At 43.8% G+C, this 18,883-nt stretch overlaps 1 protein-coding gene across 1 annotated transcript in view; it reads right to left on the bottom strand.

Moving 5' to 3' along the window:
* Positions 1–18,883, bottom strand: part of ppip5k1a (diphosphoinositol pentakisphosphate kinase 1a) — a 149,172-nt gene that overhangs the window by 85,349 nt on the left and 44,940 nt on the right. The window contains exons 11-15 of the mRNA XM_055662793.1: positions 17,654–17,740; positions 11,212–11,287; positions 9,823–9,932; positions 9,382–9,467; positions 7,803–7,928 (exon numbers count right to left, since the gene is read on the bottom strand). Coding sequence (XP_055518768.1) covers positions 7,803–7,928; positions 9,382–9,467; positions 9,823–9,932; positions 11,212–11,287; positions 17,654–17,740 — 485 coding nt within the window. The remainder of the gene's footprint in view (positions 1–7,802; positions 7,929–9,381; positions 9,468–9,822; positions 9,933–11,211; positions 11,288–17,653; positions 17,741–18,883) is intronic.

Consider the following 18,883-nt stretch of genomic DNA (forward strand, 5'->3'; position numbering starts at 1 on the left):
CCTTACCACTTTCAATAGGAGAATCACAGCTCAAACCTGTGCTGCTATCATCTATATTCATATAAAAAGCAGGAGGAAAAGACAAAAAGATTAACATTATTCGCACCTCATGCCCCAGCTAAAGTGATTGTGACTCAATAACTCAACACACAAGAGTGGTATACTGAAAATGTTTGAAGTACTTCAGAGTTAAACTTAAAATGGTGATCAGTGTTGGGTTGGGCAAGGAGAGCACCAACCCTGCAGAGTTAAGAGTTGAACCAACGTGCGAGTGAACTTCAGTGGAAGGAGTTTATTGGGAAGGGCGTGATGGTGGACAGAATTCAGGAATTGAAGTTCAACTTGATGAAACAGGACAAGGAGGTTCAAAATGCTGCAAACGCCCTCGGCAGGTCAAGCAACAGCTGCGGGAAATGAAAATTAAAATATAAAGCTAATGTTCCAGGTCTGGAAACCTTTACTAGTTTAGTTAGAGATACAGCGTGGAAACAGGCCCTTCGGCCTACCGAGTCCACACCGACCTGCGATCCCCGTACATTAACACTACCCTACACACACTAGGGGCAATGTTTACATTTACACCAAGCCAATTAACCTACAAACCTGTAGGTCTTGAGTGTGGGAGGAAACTGAAGATCTCGGAGAAAACCCACACGGGTCACGGGGAGAACGTGCAAACTCCGTACAGACAGCACCCGTAGTTAGGATCGAACCCGGGTCTCTGGCGCTGTAGGGCAGTAGCTCTACCACTATGCCACCTTGTGGGCACATTTTTAAAAATCAGACAGATTCAAACTTGCGATAGGTTGGTTCAATAAGGGATCCACATTGTGATGAAGGGTCCCAGACCTGAAACGTCAGTTGCTTCTCATCCAGATGCTGCCCGACCTGCATAGTTTACAACATGTCTGTTTTTATTTCTGATATCAAGCGCCTTGAGCAATTTTGATTTTCCCCACCGCTGATTTCTACCCGAGTGAGTAATCAGAAGGGGATGGAGTCAGAAACTAGAGGTGCTGCTTTATAAGCAGCAAAGCTGAAGTTATTTGGTCATAAATGGGAGAAAGTACTTGCTTGGCGTTAGCTTAACATAGAGCAAGTAGCCAGAGACTCAGCAACAATCAAGGAGCTCAGGAAGGTGGTAGAGAAGCAGAACACCTCCACTATACAAGTGTGAAAGTTGGCTCGATGCTGTTAGACAAAGTTACCGGGGGGTAGTAGGCAGTGGAGAGAAAGAGTGGGGCAAAGGAATGGACAGAACCAAGGTGGCTGCAGATGTGATGGCTGGAGGAGATCAATAGGAAAAGGACCAGATTAAAGTAATCTGACACAATGGACTGCAGATGTTAGAACCCAAGCAAAAAAGTGCTTAAGTAACTCAGCAGGTTAGGCAGCATCAGTGGATGGAAATACACTGTCAAAGTTTTGGTCGAGACCATTCCTCTAGACTGAGAGCAAACAGGAGCTTGGCAGTACAAAGGGGTGAGGAGAATGGACCAATGGGATGGATTGGCAGATTAAGCCAGGTTGGGGAGAGAGGGATGGAGATAAAAACAGTTTGAGACACGACTGGAGGTGATAATCGAGGATTTCAGATGACAGATTTGATGGGAAAAGTGTGGAAGACAATATATTGAGAGGAGTATGTGGGTGATGGATGAAATAGCTCGAAGAAAAGCTAATCCGTCACCTCCAACCTCATCATCATCATTCAGGAAATCAAACAGCCCTTCCAGGTGAAGCAGAGATTCACATATTCCTCCTCGAATCTCATTTATTCCATTTGGTGCTCTGTATGTGGTCTCCTCTACATCTGTGCGACCAAGTGCAGATGAAGTAACCGCATTGCCTTGCTCCTGCGCTCTGTCTGCAATGGCCACCTGGAGCTCCAGGTTGCTAGCCATTTTAATTCCTCTCCCCATACCAACACCAACCTGTTTTTCCTTGGCCTCCTCCGCTGCCAGGGCAAGGCCAAACACAACTTGAGGAACAGCACTTCGTTGTCTAATGCATTTCGTTGTCTCTGTACTGTACACTGACAATGACAATTAAAATTGAATCTGAATCTGAGCACCACACATTATGCCTCAGTAGTCTTCAACCCAAAGGTGTACGTTGAATTCCCCTCAGTCTCCATCTACCCTTATCCTCCCACTCTCTTCTTCCCACAACATCCAGTTCCCCTCTCACCCAGTCTTTCACAGTCACTCCATACCTACCCCACCTCCCTTATTTGGTCCCATATTCCGCCTTCCTCTCCCATCTGATTCCACCATCTGCAGCCTCTGGCGACCTCACAACCCAGACTCTGTCATGTCCACCACCTGACCTCATCCAGCCCTCCTCACCTGGATCCACCCCTCTCATGTGTAGGAAGGAACTGCAGATGCTGGTTTACACCGAAGATAGACACAAAATGCTGGAGTAACTCAGCGGGACGGGCAGCGTCTCTGGAGAGAAGGAATGGGTGATGCGTCAGGTCTGATGAAGGGTTTCGACCAGAGACGTCACCTATTCATTTTCTTCATGGTGCTGCCTGACCCGCAGTTACTCCAGCATTTTGTGTCTATCCACTCATCTCATGCCAGCTCTATTCCACGACCTCACCTCTTTGTACCGGCCAGCTCCCCTCCACTGCTTCAGTTCAGAAGAAGGGTCAGGTCATGACAAAACATCAACTGTCCATTTTCCTCCACAGATGTTACCTGACCTGCTGAGTTCTTCCAGCAGGTTGTTCCTTGACCAGATTTAAATACTTTCCATTTGTACTCTGGAAGTAATACCTCACATCAAAACATAGAAACATAGAAATTAGGTGCAGGAGTAGGCCATTCGGCCCTTCGAGCCTGCACCGCCATTCAATATGATCATGGCTGATCATCCAACTCAGTATCCCGTACCTGCCTTCTCTCCATACCCCCTGATCCTCTTAGCCACAAGGGCCACAAATATAGCCAATGAACTGGCCTCAACTACCCTCTGTGGCAGAGAGTTCCAGAGATTCACCACTCTCTGCGTGAAAAAAAGTTCTTCTCATCTCGGTTTTAAAGGATTTCCCCTTTATCCTTAAGCTGTGACCCCTTGTCCTGGACTTCCCTAACATCGGGAACAATCTTCCTGCATCTAGCCTCCAACCCCTTAAGAATTTTGTAAGTTTCTATAAGATCCCCTCTCAATCTTCTAAATTCTAGAGAGTATAAACCAAGTCTATCCAGTCTTTCTTCATAAGACAGTCCTGACATCCCAGGAATCAGTCTGGTGAACCGTCTCTGCACTCCCTCTATGGCAATAATGTCCTTCCTCAGATTTGGGGGGGGGGGCCAATGGGGGGGGGGGGGGGGGGGGGGGGGGGGGGGGGGGGGGGGGGGGGGGGAAGAAAAAAGGGGAACTGGCATGGAGGGAGCAGGGGAGGATTTGTAACTTTGTCAGTGCCCTTTATGGGCGACTATTTGCATACCATGGCACGGTATTCAAGCAAAGAATTTCACTGTCAATAAAGTCTTCAATTCAAGTCAACGTCATCATTTATGTTTTTAAGTCCAATCTAACACACTAACCAACAGGAACCATACATTGTGCGTGATTATTCATCACTGGCATAGGCTGGGTGGACTTTCCACCTCCCTCCGAACAATTACCACCCTATTCAACTGGAAGGTGCAATGCAATTGACTACTATTTTTTTTTATTACTATCCATCAACTCACCCACACAACAATACTTTATGTAAGCTAGTCAACTGTAGATTAAGCACAACTGAATGTTACAGCAGAGTGGCTTCCGTTACTGAACTGCATCCTGGGCTAGGAACAAGAAGAGATTTAACTTGTCCCTTGACCAAAGAAATGAAGGCTAATTGCAACAAATCCCCAGGCCACCTCTGGTTCCCTGATGGATCAATCGGATGATACAAAGTGCTGAGTCCATTAAAAAGGGAGAGCAGCTGGAACAACTCAGTGGGTCAGCTGCCCTCGATTTTTGCTACAGGTTCCAGTCTCTTGTGCCACTATGCAGAGTATAGATGCCCCTGTCCCACATAGGAAACCTGAACGGAAACCTCTGGAGACTTTGCGCCCCACCCAAGGTTTCCGTGCGGTTCCCGGAGGTTGCAGGCAGTGGAAGCAGGTAGGGAGACTGACAAAAACCTCCGGGAACCAGCACGGAAACCATGGGTGGGGCACAAAGTCTGCAGAGGTTTCCGTTCAGGGACAGGGGCATAAATTAGAGTTTAGACTAAAACAGGTGCTGTACCCCACCAATACGAGAACATTAACATTTCGTTCTAAGCAATTTACATAAAAATTCTCCACAATTTAAGTTTCCAGCCTTGAGATGATGTGAAGAACAGACTTTTTTACAAATAAATAACGCTGCGAAGATATTTCTGTGCTGCATCTCTAACCCACAATTAAAAAAGTCACTAATTCAGTCTTTTCCAGCCAGCAACGAAAGGATCAACAATTAAAATAAACAATGGTTGAAAACAAAGGGGATATTTTCCTTCAGAAATCCCAAACACACAGCATTTTCAATCGTTCATGATTTAATCAAAGTTCCCAACCACCATCTATGTTGAAGATGTTGGAGTTGGGAGATTCTTTATTACTCTCTTCCCAACTAAAGCTAAGAATCGAAAATTCACTCCATATTTTAGTAATTGATTCAAATGTTTTTTGGGGGTTTTTTGGCGTTTTTTTTTTTTTTAAGAGATACAGTGTGGAAACAGGCCCTTTGGTCCACCAAGTCCGTGCCAACTAACGATCACAGCATACACTACCACTATCCTACACACTAGGGAAATTTACAATTTACAGAGGCCAAATAACCTACAAACCTGTACTTTTTCCTTGGCCTCCTCCACTGCCAGGGCAAGGCCAAACACAACTTGGGGAACAGCATCACATATTACGCCTCAGTAGTCTCTAACCCCACATCCCTTATTTTGGAGTGTGTGGGACGAAACCAAAACTCCATCGCAAACCTACATGGTCACAGGTACAAACTTTGTACAAACAGCACCTGTTGTCAGGATCAAACCCGGGTCTCTAGTGCTGTAAGGCAGCAACTCTACTGCTGCACCACCGTGGCTGGAACACTCAGCTGGTGGGAGGGGGTTGCGTTTTTAAAATAAGAAATTCAACATGGAGATGGGCCTCAGGTGATGGATGACTAATGGATTACTCAGCACCACTTATGATCGGTTAGTGTCGACTGGGGTCCACGTGCATCTAAAAATACAACACTTGAAACATCATCTTGTTGCAAATACTCATGTTCACCATCAGTATTTCAAATTATGGTTTCAAGCATTTCGAAATAGGGAGAATAAAGCAACAATGAAATGGAAGGCAAAGACCACAAAATAACATGTCCCACTGAGAAATGAGTGCAATGGGTTTTTACAGAAGAGGAATTAAACCCATGAGAGGAACTAAATATTTGGAAATTGATACAGAAATTAAACTTGTTCATTGGAAATGTGCACCAGAGCCTTCAGCGTTACATGCTTTTCTCTTTATAGCTGCTGACAGGCCATCCACATGATGTTTTATTGAAGCAACACAGTGTCATCAATCCTCCCTCAGCAATAATAGGAAGGAGGTCCCCCACCCCTCACAAAACCACAGCTGACAAGAATTATTTCTGCATGGTTTGATGTTGATGATCATCATGCCAGCCCATTTGATACAAAAGAGCTCATGGAAAATTTATATTAGTTACATACAACAGATCCCACACACACACACACACACAAACAGAAAACTCTACAGCTCAGGTTACCAATGCCAACAGATCTTCATGGCATCCTAACTGAACTTTCATCCATCAGTCAGGCAAGGGGGCAAGCTGTTCTCACTATTGAAATAGGATTGACCAAAAGCATCAGGCAGCATAGTTTAGAGGTATAGTCCTGGAATCTGGCTCTTCGGCCCACCAGGTACACGTTGACCAGTGATCATCAGTATAGGGTGATTTCACTAAAGGTCACTGGAGCGTAGATCCGCACCCACGTGACCAAAACGCGGCGGAAATGAACAGCCGACATTTGCCGTGGATATTTACAGGTCGAAAATATCGGGAATTATCGCGTTTGCTCGCTGAATTTCATCAAAAGTAAGTTAATAATGCCTTACTTTTGATGAAATTCAGCGAGCAAACGCGATAATTCCCGATATTTTCGACCTGTAAATATCCACGGCAAATGTCGGCTGTTCATTTCCGCCGCTTTGGCGGCACCAGTTCCCTCTTGAATTTACCTTACTTGCTATCTTTTTTTTTCCCTGTAAATCTAGGTAGCTGTGCCTCACGGTCACCCCGACTGGCACAGTAAATTGCAGCTCACAACCTCGCCGTTTTCTATGTTTTTAACGGGTGGGAAAATGCGTTTTTTCCCATCCACTAACATGTACCGAACCCTCGAGTGTCCTCCACTTGAGAATTTTGGTCACGTGGGTGCGGATCTACGCTCCAGTGACCTTTAGTGAAATCACCCTATACTGGTTACATCCTACACCAAGGACAATTTACAGAAGCCATTTAACTTGCGGGTCTTTAGGATGTGGGAGGAAACCGGCACATCCGGAGAAAACCTATACGGCTACAGGGAGAACATACAAACTCTGTACAGACAGCACCTGTAGTCAGGATTGAACCCGGGTTTCTAGTGCTGTAAGGCACCAACTCTACCGATGTACCACTTTGCTGCCCCAAATGTAATGTCTGTACTTGAGGCCGACATTTTATCATGAGACTGCAGTTGGGAATCCCTTCATGAAGGGAGTGATTTCAGTGATAATCACCCAGAGTACAGGCAGGACAAATAATTTCATAGCTCTAGGGCCATGAGCTTCAGGGTTACGGATAAACTTTATCACAATTGTATTTATACCAATGGAACAACATGCTAGCAGAGTATTCCATATCAGATGGCACGGAATCCAAACACAGCATCCACTTGGTGTTGTATGTACTGTAGTATAAACATTACACTAATGGCCGAGTTTTTATGGCATCTCATTGTTTTGCGCTTAGCTGTGCTCATGTCACTGACCTGATGGCCCTAAACCATGCAGTGAGCACCACCAATAAACTGTTTTCAATCAGTGAAAATATTTTGTGCAAAATGAACCTTCCATGTTCAAAGGTTACAGCCAATTCCAGAAACTCAAGTTTGCAAATTCATGGCTCATGATCCATAGAAACATAGAAAATAGGTGCAGGACAGGCCATTCGACCCTTCGAGCCAGCACCGCCATTCAATATGATCATGGCCGATCACCCAAAATCAGTACCCTGTTCCTGCTTTCTCCCCATATCCCCATAGCCCCAAGAGCTATATCTAACTCAAAAGGCAGACAAGATTGTTCACGGAAACATTAGGCTTAAAACAGCCAGAATTAAAAGGCACAGCATGGTTTTCATTTTCTACGCCCAGATGGGACTCAGGAATCTTTTCTGAAAATTGTTGGCTTAGGACAGTGTTAAAGGCCTGTCCCACTTTCACGACCTAATTCACAACCTTTTTTACTCGTGCACATTTTTCATCAGGCTAGAAAAATGCCCCTACCTACTTGATGCCATGAGTACCTACAACTAGCAACACGGCCTGCTACGACCTCGTGACGACCATGCTGCGAGTATGAGTCAAGGGCAAACTCGGCAGAGGTGGTGAATTAGGTCGTGAAAGTGGGACAAGCCCTTAACAATGTCAATAAAGAGGGGGGATAAAAACTTTGGCAAATGGCATAACACATTTGTACCTCGTATTTCTGATGGGGACAGCTACTTTAGAGAAAACTAACCTTGCCCTCCAGGATACATGCACCTGAACGCTCTTCCAAGCTCTTCAGCTTGCACCCTCCCTGCGGGTGTCAGCTCACCACCCCATTTCAGCACCAGAAGCAAGGATGGGTCCTCCCTCCTCGAATCTGCAACAAAACCGCACACACCAAACTGGCATGAATAGCATTTAGCACAATTCCACATTGAAGTCAGATTAAAAAGTCAGATTAAAAAGAGTTAGGAATAGCAAAAAAAAAAAAAGACATTTTGGCCAAGGCAGCATTTATTGCCTATGCCAGCTTGGACAATGAGGCCTGCTGGCTCATTTCAGCAAGCAGCCACGAGAGTCAAACACATTGCTGAAGGTCTGAAATCACTTTTTTTTTTTTTTTTACAAAAACGTATGTACTCTTCAATAAAAACAAAAAAAATCCAATCTTTTTTGGTCGCCATTATGACCTACATTAAATTCTAGATTATTTTAAACTAGGTTTAAATTCCCAGCTGCCACTCTGGCGTTTAAAGAAATTCTGCATTGTTAATCAAGGCTGGATTACCATACACCAATGTAACCAACTACACATGCATGGGTTTGGTCCTTGGCTTGTAATATTAACTGCACCAATTGGGAAACAGAACAGCTGAAATTGGTCTCAGAATCCATGGATTGGCAGAATTATGTAGGTTTCGCACTCTAGGTGATGTGTAATTCAGAATTGTGACTTTTTGACCGAGGATTTACATGAGATACCTTCCACAGAGTTGATTTTGTTAATACACATCAGCCAGCCTCATGTTTTAAGGACGGGCCCAGCAGTGAGAATTAATTGAAGGTACACAAAAGTGCTGGAGAAACTCAGCGGGTGCAGCAGCATCTATGGAGCGAAGGAAATAGGCAACGTTTCGGGCCGAAACCCTTCTTCAGACCTTCGATTTTCGATTTTGTGTACCTTTGGTTTTCCAGCATCTGCAGCTCCTTCTTAAAAACAGTGAGAATTAGTTGGTAGTTAATCTACTGTGAACACTCAGCTTCATTACGGAGGGGGGGGGGAGTGAAGCAAAGTTCTGTTCCAGAGACAACAATGTAATTCAAGAGAAAGACAAGGAACTGTAGATGCTGGAATCTTGAGTACAAGACAAAGTGCTCGAATAACTCGGCAGGTCAGACAGCATATTTTAATGGAATGGACAGGTGATGTATCAGGTCAGGACCCTTATTCAGACTAACTGTAGTAGGGCAAACAAGTTTGAAAAGGAACTGGGCAAGACAAAGCCTGGCTAGTGATAGGTGATACAGGGGAGAGGGGCAATTGATTGGCTGATAGGTGATCAAAGGCTAGAGAAGCATGGGATATCATCTGAAGAAGGGTCTCAACCTGAAACGTCACCCATTCTTTTTCCCCAGAGATGCTGACTGTCCCGCTGAGTTACTCCAGCATTTTGTGTGTGTCATTCCCAGAGTTGATTTGTAATTGTGCAATTCAAGCTACTTCTCCCTCCCAATGGGGAAGGGCCACGTTAACAACGGTGTTATATCTCAGTGAAGACAATAAACAGAATATTACTTCTCAGATCGACCTACAGTTGTACATTCCATACCTTCCTCTTCACTGGATGTCTTGGGCTGTCCGTGTGGCAAATATGTTATTTGTACTTTCCTGTTTATCCCAGAGAAATGGCCATACCTGCAACAGAAATAGCACATTAATAGAGAACTTTGGGAATTCAGTGGTCAGTCCGCCTCAGAAAGAGTTTGATAAAGTAGAGTCGGTCTTTAAATACTGGGCCACCAACTAAACAGGACAGGGTGGTTCATGGAAGGGACCCAACATCTTCCAATCATCAGATGTCAGCTGAAGCCTTGTTCCAAGTCTATATTATCAAACAGTAACTTCAAGATGTGCAAGTTGAAGTTTGCAAAAATAGACACAAGCTAAGATATTAATGCAGAGAAACCTTGGTAACATCCATAATTGCCTGGACCTCTTTCTTCTCCTCCCCCCCCCCCCCCCCCCCCCCCCTCCTAACACTCAGACTTACATTTCCAGCACAGTCTTCAGCTGTTCCAACTTGGATTTCTTCTCCTCAATTTCACAGTCATTATGTTGCAAGAGTTCAGCTAAAAGTTCACGACTAATGTCTAGAACTTCCTGCGGGGACCAAGAGAGAATCAGGTCTGAAGATATATCAGGCAGCTCGGGTACCATCGCAAGACAGTTCACTTTAACCATTGAAGTGCAACATTGGAATGTTCCAGTGTATATGCTCCTGTGTCATTTAAGCTCCACAGCTGACCCCCTCTCCATTGTGCACAACCGCAGGTGGTTATTGGAAACACAAGAAACTGCAGATGATGGAATCTTGAGAAAAAATCAAAGTGCTGGAGGATTTGAGTTCTTCCAGCTGTTTTTTTGAGCAGGTGGTTACTGTCCACTGTAGGCACAGCTTTGTCAGTGGTGATAATGCACTAATCTGCATTATATCATCATATGAAGTGATATTTTTGTGACAGAACACTCAGTAAGACATACTGGCACTTCTAACAATGTGTGTTGTTTCATTTTCCAGCCACATGATACAATTATTCATTAATCACACATGCACGGACTTTGTTTACGAAAAAAATGCACTGGCCATATGTATTTAAGCAATAAATCATAGGCTGCTGATTTCACAATAGGATGAAAATGTTTGCAAAATTTAAAAAAGTCTTGATGATAAACACAGCAGGCTCTTTCAACAACGAGAAGCAGACAACCGATTAAGATGTACTGTACAGGGAGACGTAATAGATTGTACTGACAGTCTAAGAAACAAACTCAAAACTTTTCTGCTGTTGCAAACTCGGCATTAACAAAGGGTGCAGATGTAGGTTGGGGAAGAGGCAAGGTGTCAGTCATCATTTTTCTTGCAGCTAAGATGAACATGTGCTATGTGAATAAACTACCTGACCAATCCTGTACTTTACTTGTCAGTATTTAAGAGGGAGTTAGATGTGGCCCTTGTGGCTAAGGGGATCAGGGGGTATGGAGAGAAGGCAGGTACGGGATACTGAGTTGGACGATCAGCCATGATCATATTGAATGGCGGTGCAGGCTCGAAGGGCCGAATGGCCTACTCCTGCACCTAATTTCAATGTTTCTATGTTACTTCTTGGTTCCATATCACTGGGAACAACATTCAGCTGCACAAGAAAGTCCCGAGGCCAGGGAAGATGGGCACATAAGCCCCAGGGCTCAGTGGGAGCAGTAGGGAGCATCAAGACGCAGCCATTTTACACATTAGATTCCCGAGAGCTGGGTGTACCTGGAAGATGTTTTCTGGGAGCAGTCAGCCTGCTACTGGAACAATCAAGGGCTGATGCTGCTTACATTGGGGTTCCCCAAAGGGCAATATTTGAAAATTATTTAGCTGAGAACTTTCTCATACCTGAAGTTGTTTCGGTTTCTTAAGTTTCAGCTTTCCAGTCTTGTATCCATCATATTTCGCAAACAAGTCAAAGAACCTAGGAGGAAACAAAAATGTAAGGTATTAGTTTAGAGACAGATAAAGACTTCAGCTCAGTGTGGGAAATTTAACTTAATTAAAGTAGTGTGTGTCGCAGTCGAGATCACTTTTCCTCTCTGGACCAGAATAAAACATATTTGCAAAAAGCCATAACAAATAAAAGGGACAAACAGGAAACAGGAGGCCAAATGTTTCATTGAACTTGTCCCTTCAAATGAGGAGAACTTTTTTCACACAGAGAGTGGTGAATCTCTGGAACTCTCTGCCACAGAGGGTAGTCGAGGCCACAGTTCATTGGCTATATTTAAGAGGGAGTTAGATGTGGCCCTTGTGGCCAAGGGGATCAGAGGGTATGGAGAGAAGGCAGGTACGGGATACTGAGTTGGATGATCAGCCATGATCATATTGAATGGCGGTGCAGGCTCGAAGGGCCGAATGGCCTACTCCTGCACCTAATTTCTATGTCTATGTCTATGTCTAGGACTAACAATCGAGAAGATACAAGAATACACACCGTTAAATTTGACTAAGACTTCTTATTTTAAACTGTCCATAACAACTGTGCACTAAGCTAATAAATCAGGATTGCTTCTCCTAAATGCCACTCAATTTCATAGGCTTTTAATTTACAAATAGGTTTGAATGAAGGCACTTTATATCATTTAACTTTATTTTTATCCCGTCACATCCACATTTACTGAAAAGCAAAACTGCAGATGCTGGAAATCCGAGATAAAACCAGAAAATACTGGAGGTATCCAGCAGGTCATGCAGCTTCTGTGGAGACAGGCAAAGTTAATATTTCAGGAGACATTAATTTAGTACCCCTCACCATACAATTTGCCCGACCGAGTAACACTAGCATTTTCTGCTTTTGTTACGACATCTAGCTGTTTCTTGTGTCCAGGTTTCTCCCATTCTTGCTGCAAAATGCATTCCAGCTGGATTCACGATCTTCAATGAAGAAATTTCTCCACATCAGAGACTAAATTGGACAATCCTTATTTTGAAACTGTTCCTGATTGTTCTTGGTATCCCCACTGGGGAAATATCCTCCCAGCCCTATCAATCTCACTGAAGCTAGCACAGTTCAATAAACTCACACCTCATTCTGTTGGATTCAAATTAGGCACAACCTCTTCATATATCAATCCGCATCCCAAGGAATTAACCCAGTGAATCATCTCTCTGTCTCTAACTATGTCCTTCGAAGTGTGGAGACCACATCCAAACAAATTACTCCAAGTATGAAGAAGGGTTTCGGCCAGAAACGTTGCCTATTCCCTTCGCTCCATAGATGCTGCTTCACCGGCTGAGTTTCTCCAGCATTTTTGTCTACCTTCGATTTTCCAGCATCTGCAGTTCCTTCTCAAACAAATTACTCCCTCGGACGTCATTGCATTGCATTTTTGTTCTCCGGTCTCCGAACCTGAAATCTTCTGATTTAAAGGTGAGAGTGCTAGCCGAGTGCCACGATTCCACCTACACCATAATTGTCACCATTGATACCAACAAATGCACAGCGAAGTTGCATCAAAACTCGTTACAAAGTTTTATACTCGAAAGCTTTACAATAAAGAACAAGACATCACTAAATTTCTATGTTTACAGCATACCAACCCTTCCCGATTCATGTATTACATCCTCCAGAAATGTTTGCACCACATTCTGTAGTCTTACACCATTCAATTCATAACTTTCTTTTTCTATTTTCCTTCCAAAGTGCAAAATGTCACATTGTCCTGGTTTAAACTCCAGTTGCCAACTCTCTGCTCACTCACTTATCTCTTGCGAAATGCATTCTCTTCACAACTTGCTCACCCACCTATTTTTGCATCATCAGCAAGTTTGGCGATAACCTATTCTATTGTAGCATCATAGAGCACACACACAACACAGACACATGCTCATCGGTCCATGTTAACCAAGTTGGAATATGTTTGCCTGCATTTTGCCCATAGCCCTCTAAACCCTCCCTATTCATTTATCTGTCCAATGTCTTTTATTGATTAGATTTGGTCACCGCATCAATAACAGATTATGGATAATTGAGCATCGATTCCAGAGGCATCCCACGTTACTGATAAACCAGTGCAAAAAAAGACCCATTTATCCCAGTTCTCTATTTCCTGTAGTTACTCATCTCCCATCTACATCAAATTGTAACCCTATCTCATGTACAACCTTTCATTCGGCACCTTATTAAATGGCCGCTGAAAAGCCAAATATCATTAGTGCCTGGTTCACATTTATCCACCCTGTTTGTTTTACCTTCAAAGTGCATCTAGGTGCAGGTGACAATAAATTAACTAGTGAACTAAAGGCAAATAGCAAATAGGTCAAACCTGATTCCCCTTTCATGAAATAATGTTAAATCTTCTGATTGTCTTATGGGGTTTGTATTTTTAAATGTCCTGTTAGTTCCTTAATAGTGGATTCCAGCATTTGCCTACTATCAGGCTCATGGCCCATTCCTTCTCTCCAGAGATGCTGCCTGTCCCGCTGATTTATTCCAGCATTTCGTGTCTATTTATGGATCTGTTTCCTGCTCTCGGTCTCCCTCCTTTATTGAACAGTGGCATTACACACATTTGTTCCGGCATTTCCATACACAATATCCCTCAAAACCGCATCTCCCACTCTTACTCTTCAAATTCACTAGTTAATTTATCGTCACCTGCGCCTCGATGTAGTGGCACAATTATACACAAGGGAAAGAGTGCAATGGTTGTAAAGTAAAAATAATAGCAGATTTCTTCTGAGACAGTTCACAAGAATCACCACATCTCTGGTGCCTTTGAATATCAAGTTCTTAAAAATAGTTTTATCTTGGCCTAAAAGGCCCACTGCCATGGCAGCGACCAGTCTCTGAGCCTATACTCGCTGGAGTTTAGAAGGATTGGGGGGGGGGGGGGGGGGGGGGGGGGGGGGGGGGGGGGGGGGGGAGGAAATCTCCCTGAAACCTACCAGATAATGAAAGGTTTCAATGTAGTGGGCGTACAAAGGATGTTCCCAGTAATGGGAGAGCCCAGGACCATAGGGCACTGCCTCAACAATATGACATACCTTTAGAATGGAAATTAGGAGGCATTTTCTTTCGCATGGGCATGGTGAATCTGTGGAATTCACTGGCACAGACTTGACGATGTGGAAGCCAAGACATTGGGAATTTTCCAAGCGGAGATTGATAGGTTCTGATAAGGGCGTCAAAGTTTACGGGGAAAAGGCACGAGAATGGGGTTGAATGGAAAAAGCCCTGATCGAAGAAACGATGAGATAAATGCCTTAATCCTGCTCCTATGTCTTGTGGATGCATTACATGAGTCAGTTCAGTTTGGAATAGAAATAATTGAGCATCGACAATTATGGTGTAGGTGGAATCATGGCACTCGGCTAGCACTCTCAGCTTTAAATCAGAAGATTTCAGGTTCGGAGACCGGAGAACAAAAATGCAATGCAATGACGTCCGAGGGAGCTGTTGGAAATATTACACCAAGGCTCTGCTTGCCGTCTCAGGCAGATTTTATAAACATCTGACAGCAATGTTTTGAAGAACAGGAGAATTCTCTTCAGTGCATTAGCCCATATTTAATCTTAAAATATTATCTGGTCACCATCAGCCTGCTGTTTATAGGAGTTAGCGAGGCAAGGTTGTCTGCCATGTTTCCCTACATTATAACAGTGAGCATGCTGCCTATCAGTGCTATTGAAGAAGTGTCATTTTAAAGTTTTGAAAGATAGTCATTGAGCTGTACAGCACGGAAACAGGTCCTTCAGCCCACGCTGTCCATGCCAACCAAGTTAGCATTCGGGGCTGGCCCCATTTGCCTGCATTTGGCCCATTGCCCTCTAAACCCTTCCTGTCCATAGATCTGTCCAAATGTCTTTTAAAAAGCATAATTGCATTTCTGTAGCTTCCCTTGGCAGCTCATTCTAGATACAGACTACCCTCCGAGTGAAAAATGTCACTCTTAAATCTCCTCATTCTCACTTTAAGTTGATATCCCCTATTGTAGAAATACCCACCCTGGTTAGAGTTCACGTCATCCATACTATAGAAATACAAGTCTCTTACTTTATATCAGCAGTGATTACTATAAGCCACTTGGGGATAGCGCAGAGGCCTCCCAATGACATGCCAAGGACAGCATTAAGCCTTTCTTCTTCGCGGGAGAACAGAGTAAACACAATGCACGTGGTTAAGCCTCCTGCCAGCAGGTTCATTAGAAAATAGTGTCAAGTTTTGTTTTAGCTAGTCAGTAACAAAACCCATCTGTGGACATCTTCATAAAAAAACCCTTGTGCAGGAATAGTTCAGAGTCAAGAGACCATCAATTCAACACTTCTGGTCACTGTCACACAAGACAAAGGAGTCACAAAGTCTAAAGAAAATTCAACAAACATGATGACGTTTATAGGTCTGCTTTCCCTGGTTGATTGAGGTATATAAAAATTCTGACGAGTATAAATAGCGTAGACGGTGGGAAACATTTCCCCTCACTAGACGTTATTCCCTTCATCATGTATCTGTATATTGTGGACGGCTCGATTGTAATCATGTATAACCTTTCCGCTGACTGGTTAGCAAGCAACAAAAGCTTTTCACGGTCCCTCATTATGCCTGACAATAAACTAAACTATACATCAGAGGTAGATAAAACTATCAGATATAGATTTAGGGTAAGGTGCAAGTAATTTAGAGAGGATTGGAGAGAGAATCTTTATCACCCAGAGAGAGGCAGACAGCAGAATGTACTGCTGGGGAGAGTGATGGAAGCAAAATTGCTGACAGCACTCGAATCACCCAGGCATAGAGGAGCTACAGACCATAGGCAGGAGATGAGATTAATTATGGATGTGTGCCCATTGTCTAGTTTGGATGTGGTGAACAGAATGGTTGTTTTTGAACTTTAGAACTTGTCATTTGGGGCTTTGAGGTCCCCAAGAGATGATAGTCCATTTGTATGACCACCTTCCCCCAAATGATTACTTTCTCAGCTATGTTGACTTTGAGGGAGAACATTATCAAGGACACATTGAAAACTCATTGCTCCGTACTCCAAGAGTTTAATATCCATCCTCAGTGAAAGAACAGTCAAGATACTGACTTGATTATAATAGGTAGACAAAAATGCTGGAGAAACTCAGCGGGTGAGGCAGCATCTATGGAGCAAAGGAAGTGGGCGAAGTTTTGGGTTGAGACCCTTCTTCAGACTAATGTGAGGGTTGGGGGGGGGGGGGGGGGGGAAGAAGAAGAAAGGAAGAGGCAGAGACAGTGGGCTGTGGGAGAGCTGGGACTGGGAGGAGAAAGCTGAAATTGCAGAAGTCAATGTTCATAACGCTGGGGTGTAAACTGCCCAAGCGAAATACGAGGTGCTGCTCCTCTAATTTATGGTGGGCCTCAATATTCCTTTGTGGCAGCCCTATATCCGCAATCTAGGGAGCGCAATAAGGTTTGAATGGGTAAGATGGCAGTGGAGGACGTCATTGGGTATTTTTAAGGCGGTGATTGACGGATACTAGATTAGTAAGGGTTATGGTAGGGCCGAAACGTTGCCTATTTCCTTCGCTCAATAGAAGCTGCCTCACCCGCTGAGTTTCTCCAGCACTTTTGTCTACCATAGGCTTAACATCTCATTTGAAAAGAACTGCACCTCATACACGACAGGACCCTCCCTCCTCCTCCCCCCACACCAGCGATTCACTGGGAGCATCAGCCTGGATGCTGTTCGAGAGCAGGACTTGAATCCATGACGTTGCTACCAGATGAATGTGCACACATGGCCACAGCGTGAAATTGAATATGTCAAGTTTCACCAAATGACCACAAATAAATTGATAGCTATGGTGCCCACTGAATGACCTTCCATTTCTGCTACTCTCCCCATCCACACAAAGCAGCCTCCCCCCCACCATTGACTCCATCTACACCACGTTGCCTCAGTCAAGAAGCCAGCACACCCAAGGACAATTTTCACCTTGGTTATTCCCTCTTGTCGTCTCTCTCTCTCATCGGGGAGAAGATACTGAAGCTTGAAAATAACTACCACCAGATTTAGGAACAGCTTCTTTCCTGCTGTTATCAGACTACCGAACAATGTTCTCTTCAGCTAGGATGTGGTCACGATCTCCCAACTTTCCTCATTGCGGATCCAGCACTTTCTCCGGAACTGCAATAGTACAATGCTGCAGTACTACAGTCTGCCCTCTGGTATTTTTCCCTTTGTATTACTTGGTGTACTTGTACCTGCCTTGATTGTACTCAAGTCTTGTACGATTTGACTGGATAGCACACAAACAAAGCCTTTCATTGCATCTCCGGCGCACATAACACTAGTAAACCCTCGTCAATCTGATCACTAACTTTGGGTGCATGACTTCCATCTTCATCTTCTGTTTGGGAGTTCGGTCTCCATGGCGAATGATTGCTATTACACAGCGTAGCTCCATCCTGCAAAAACACAATCAGTTTGCTTTGAACAAAGCACATTAAAAACATTTTAACAGGTACATTTGATAGGAAAGGTTTAAAAGGATATGGGCCAAATGCAGGCAAGCAGAACTAGTGTAGAAGGGGCATCTTGATTGGCAGGTTAGGCTGAAAGGTCTGTTTATGACTATGACCCTCTGGCTTTATATTTCACTCCTCTGTCTCCTTATCCAACACCCTTTTGTCTCATTTTATCTCAATTCTTTATCCACCCATCTGCTTCTTAACTTATTTTCCAGCTTTCGCCCCACTACTCCAATCACGCTGAAGAAAGGTGCTTTTTTTTTTTTTTTTGTAAACCTGCATCTGCAGTTACTCATGTCTCCATAAACCGAGCAAAACCCAGTTTATAAATTCACCGAAACTTGAAATATCCACACTCGGACCTCAACTCCAAGTAGGCAAGAGCCAGACTATCACCCGAACCATAACTCACAACCTCAAAACATTGCCTATCATTGTTGGAATACTCAAAATGCCTCCAACAATTACATTTGTTTTAAGAAGTAGTCAATTCTGTATTATATACAAACTTAGAACCAGTTTGAAAAAGAGCAAGGCAGTTCTCCCTAGTCTTATGGCCATATATTATTCTGGGCCTATTCCATGCTGACTGACTCTAAAACACAACAAAAAATAACATACATAAATGATAGAGGACTGTAGTGGTTGCGGCACAGTGGCGCAGCCGGTAGAGCCACTGTCTCACAATGCCAGAGTCCTGGGTTCGATCCTGACCTTGGGTGCTGTCTGCATTGACTTTGCACATTGAGTTTGCCATGACCGCACGACTTTCCTCTCACTGCATTTCGTTGTCTTTGTATTGCACACTGACGATGACAATTAAAGTTGAATCTGAATCTGAAGGGGCAATCAGCCCATTGTGCCCGTGTCGTTGCTTAGCTCACCAGTAAATCTTGCTGCCTGTTCTTTCCCCACAACACTACTTCTCAAGTTCTTCTGATCGAGTCTTCTACAATGTCTTTTCAGACAGTGCATTTGTGATCACCACAATTTCCTTGCATTAAAGACTTACATATATGTCAGATATATCTTGTTCTGACCATTCTGCTGCTGGAAACAAGTTTTTTTTTTTTAAACTTC

Source organism: Leucoraja erinacea, chromosome 36 (genome assembly GCF_028641065.1).
Source record: "Leucoraja erinacea ecotype New England chromosome 36, Leri_hhj_1, whole genome shotgun sequence".
Taxonomy (NCBI): Eukaryota; Metazoa; Chordata; class Chondrichthyes; order Rajiformes; family Rajidae; genus Leucoraja; species Leucoraja erinaceus.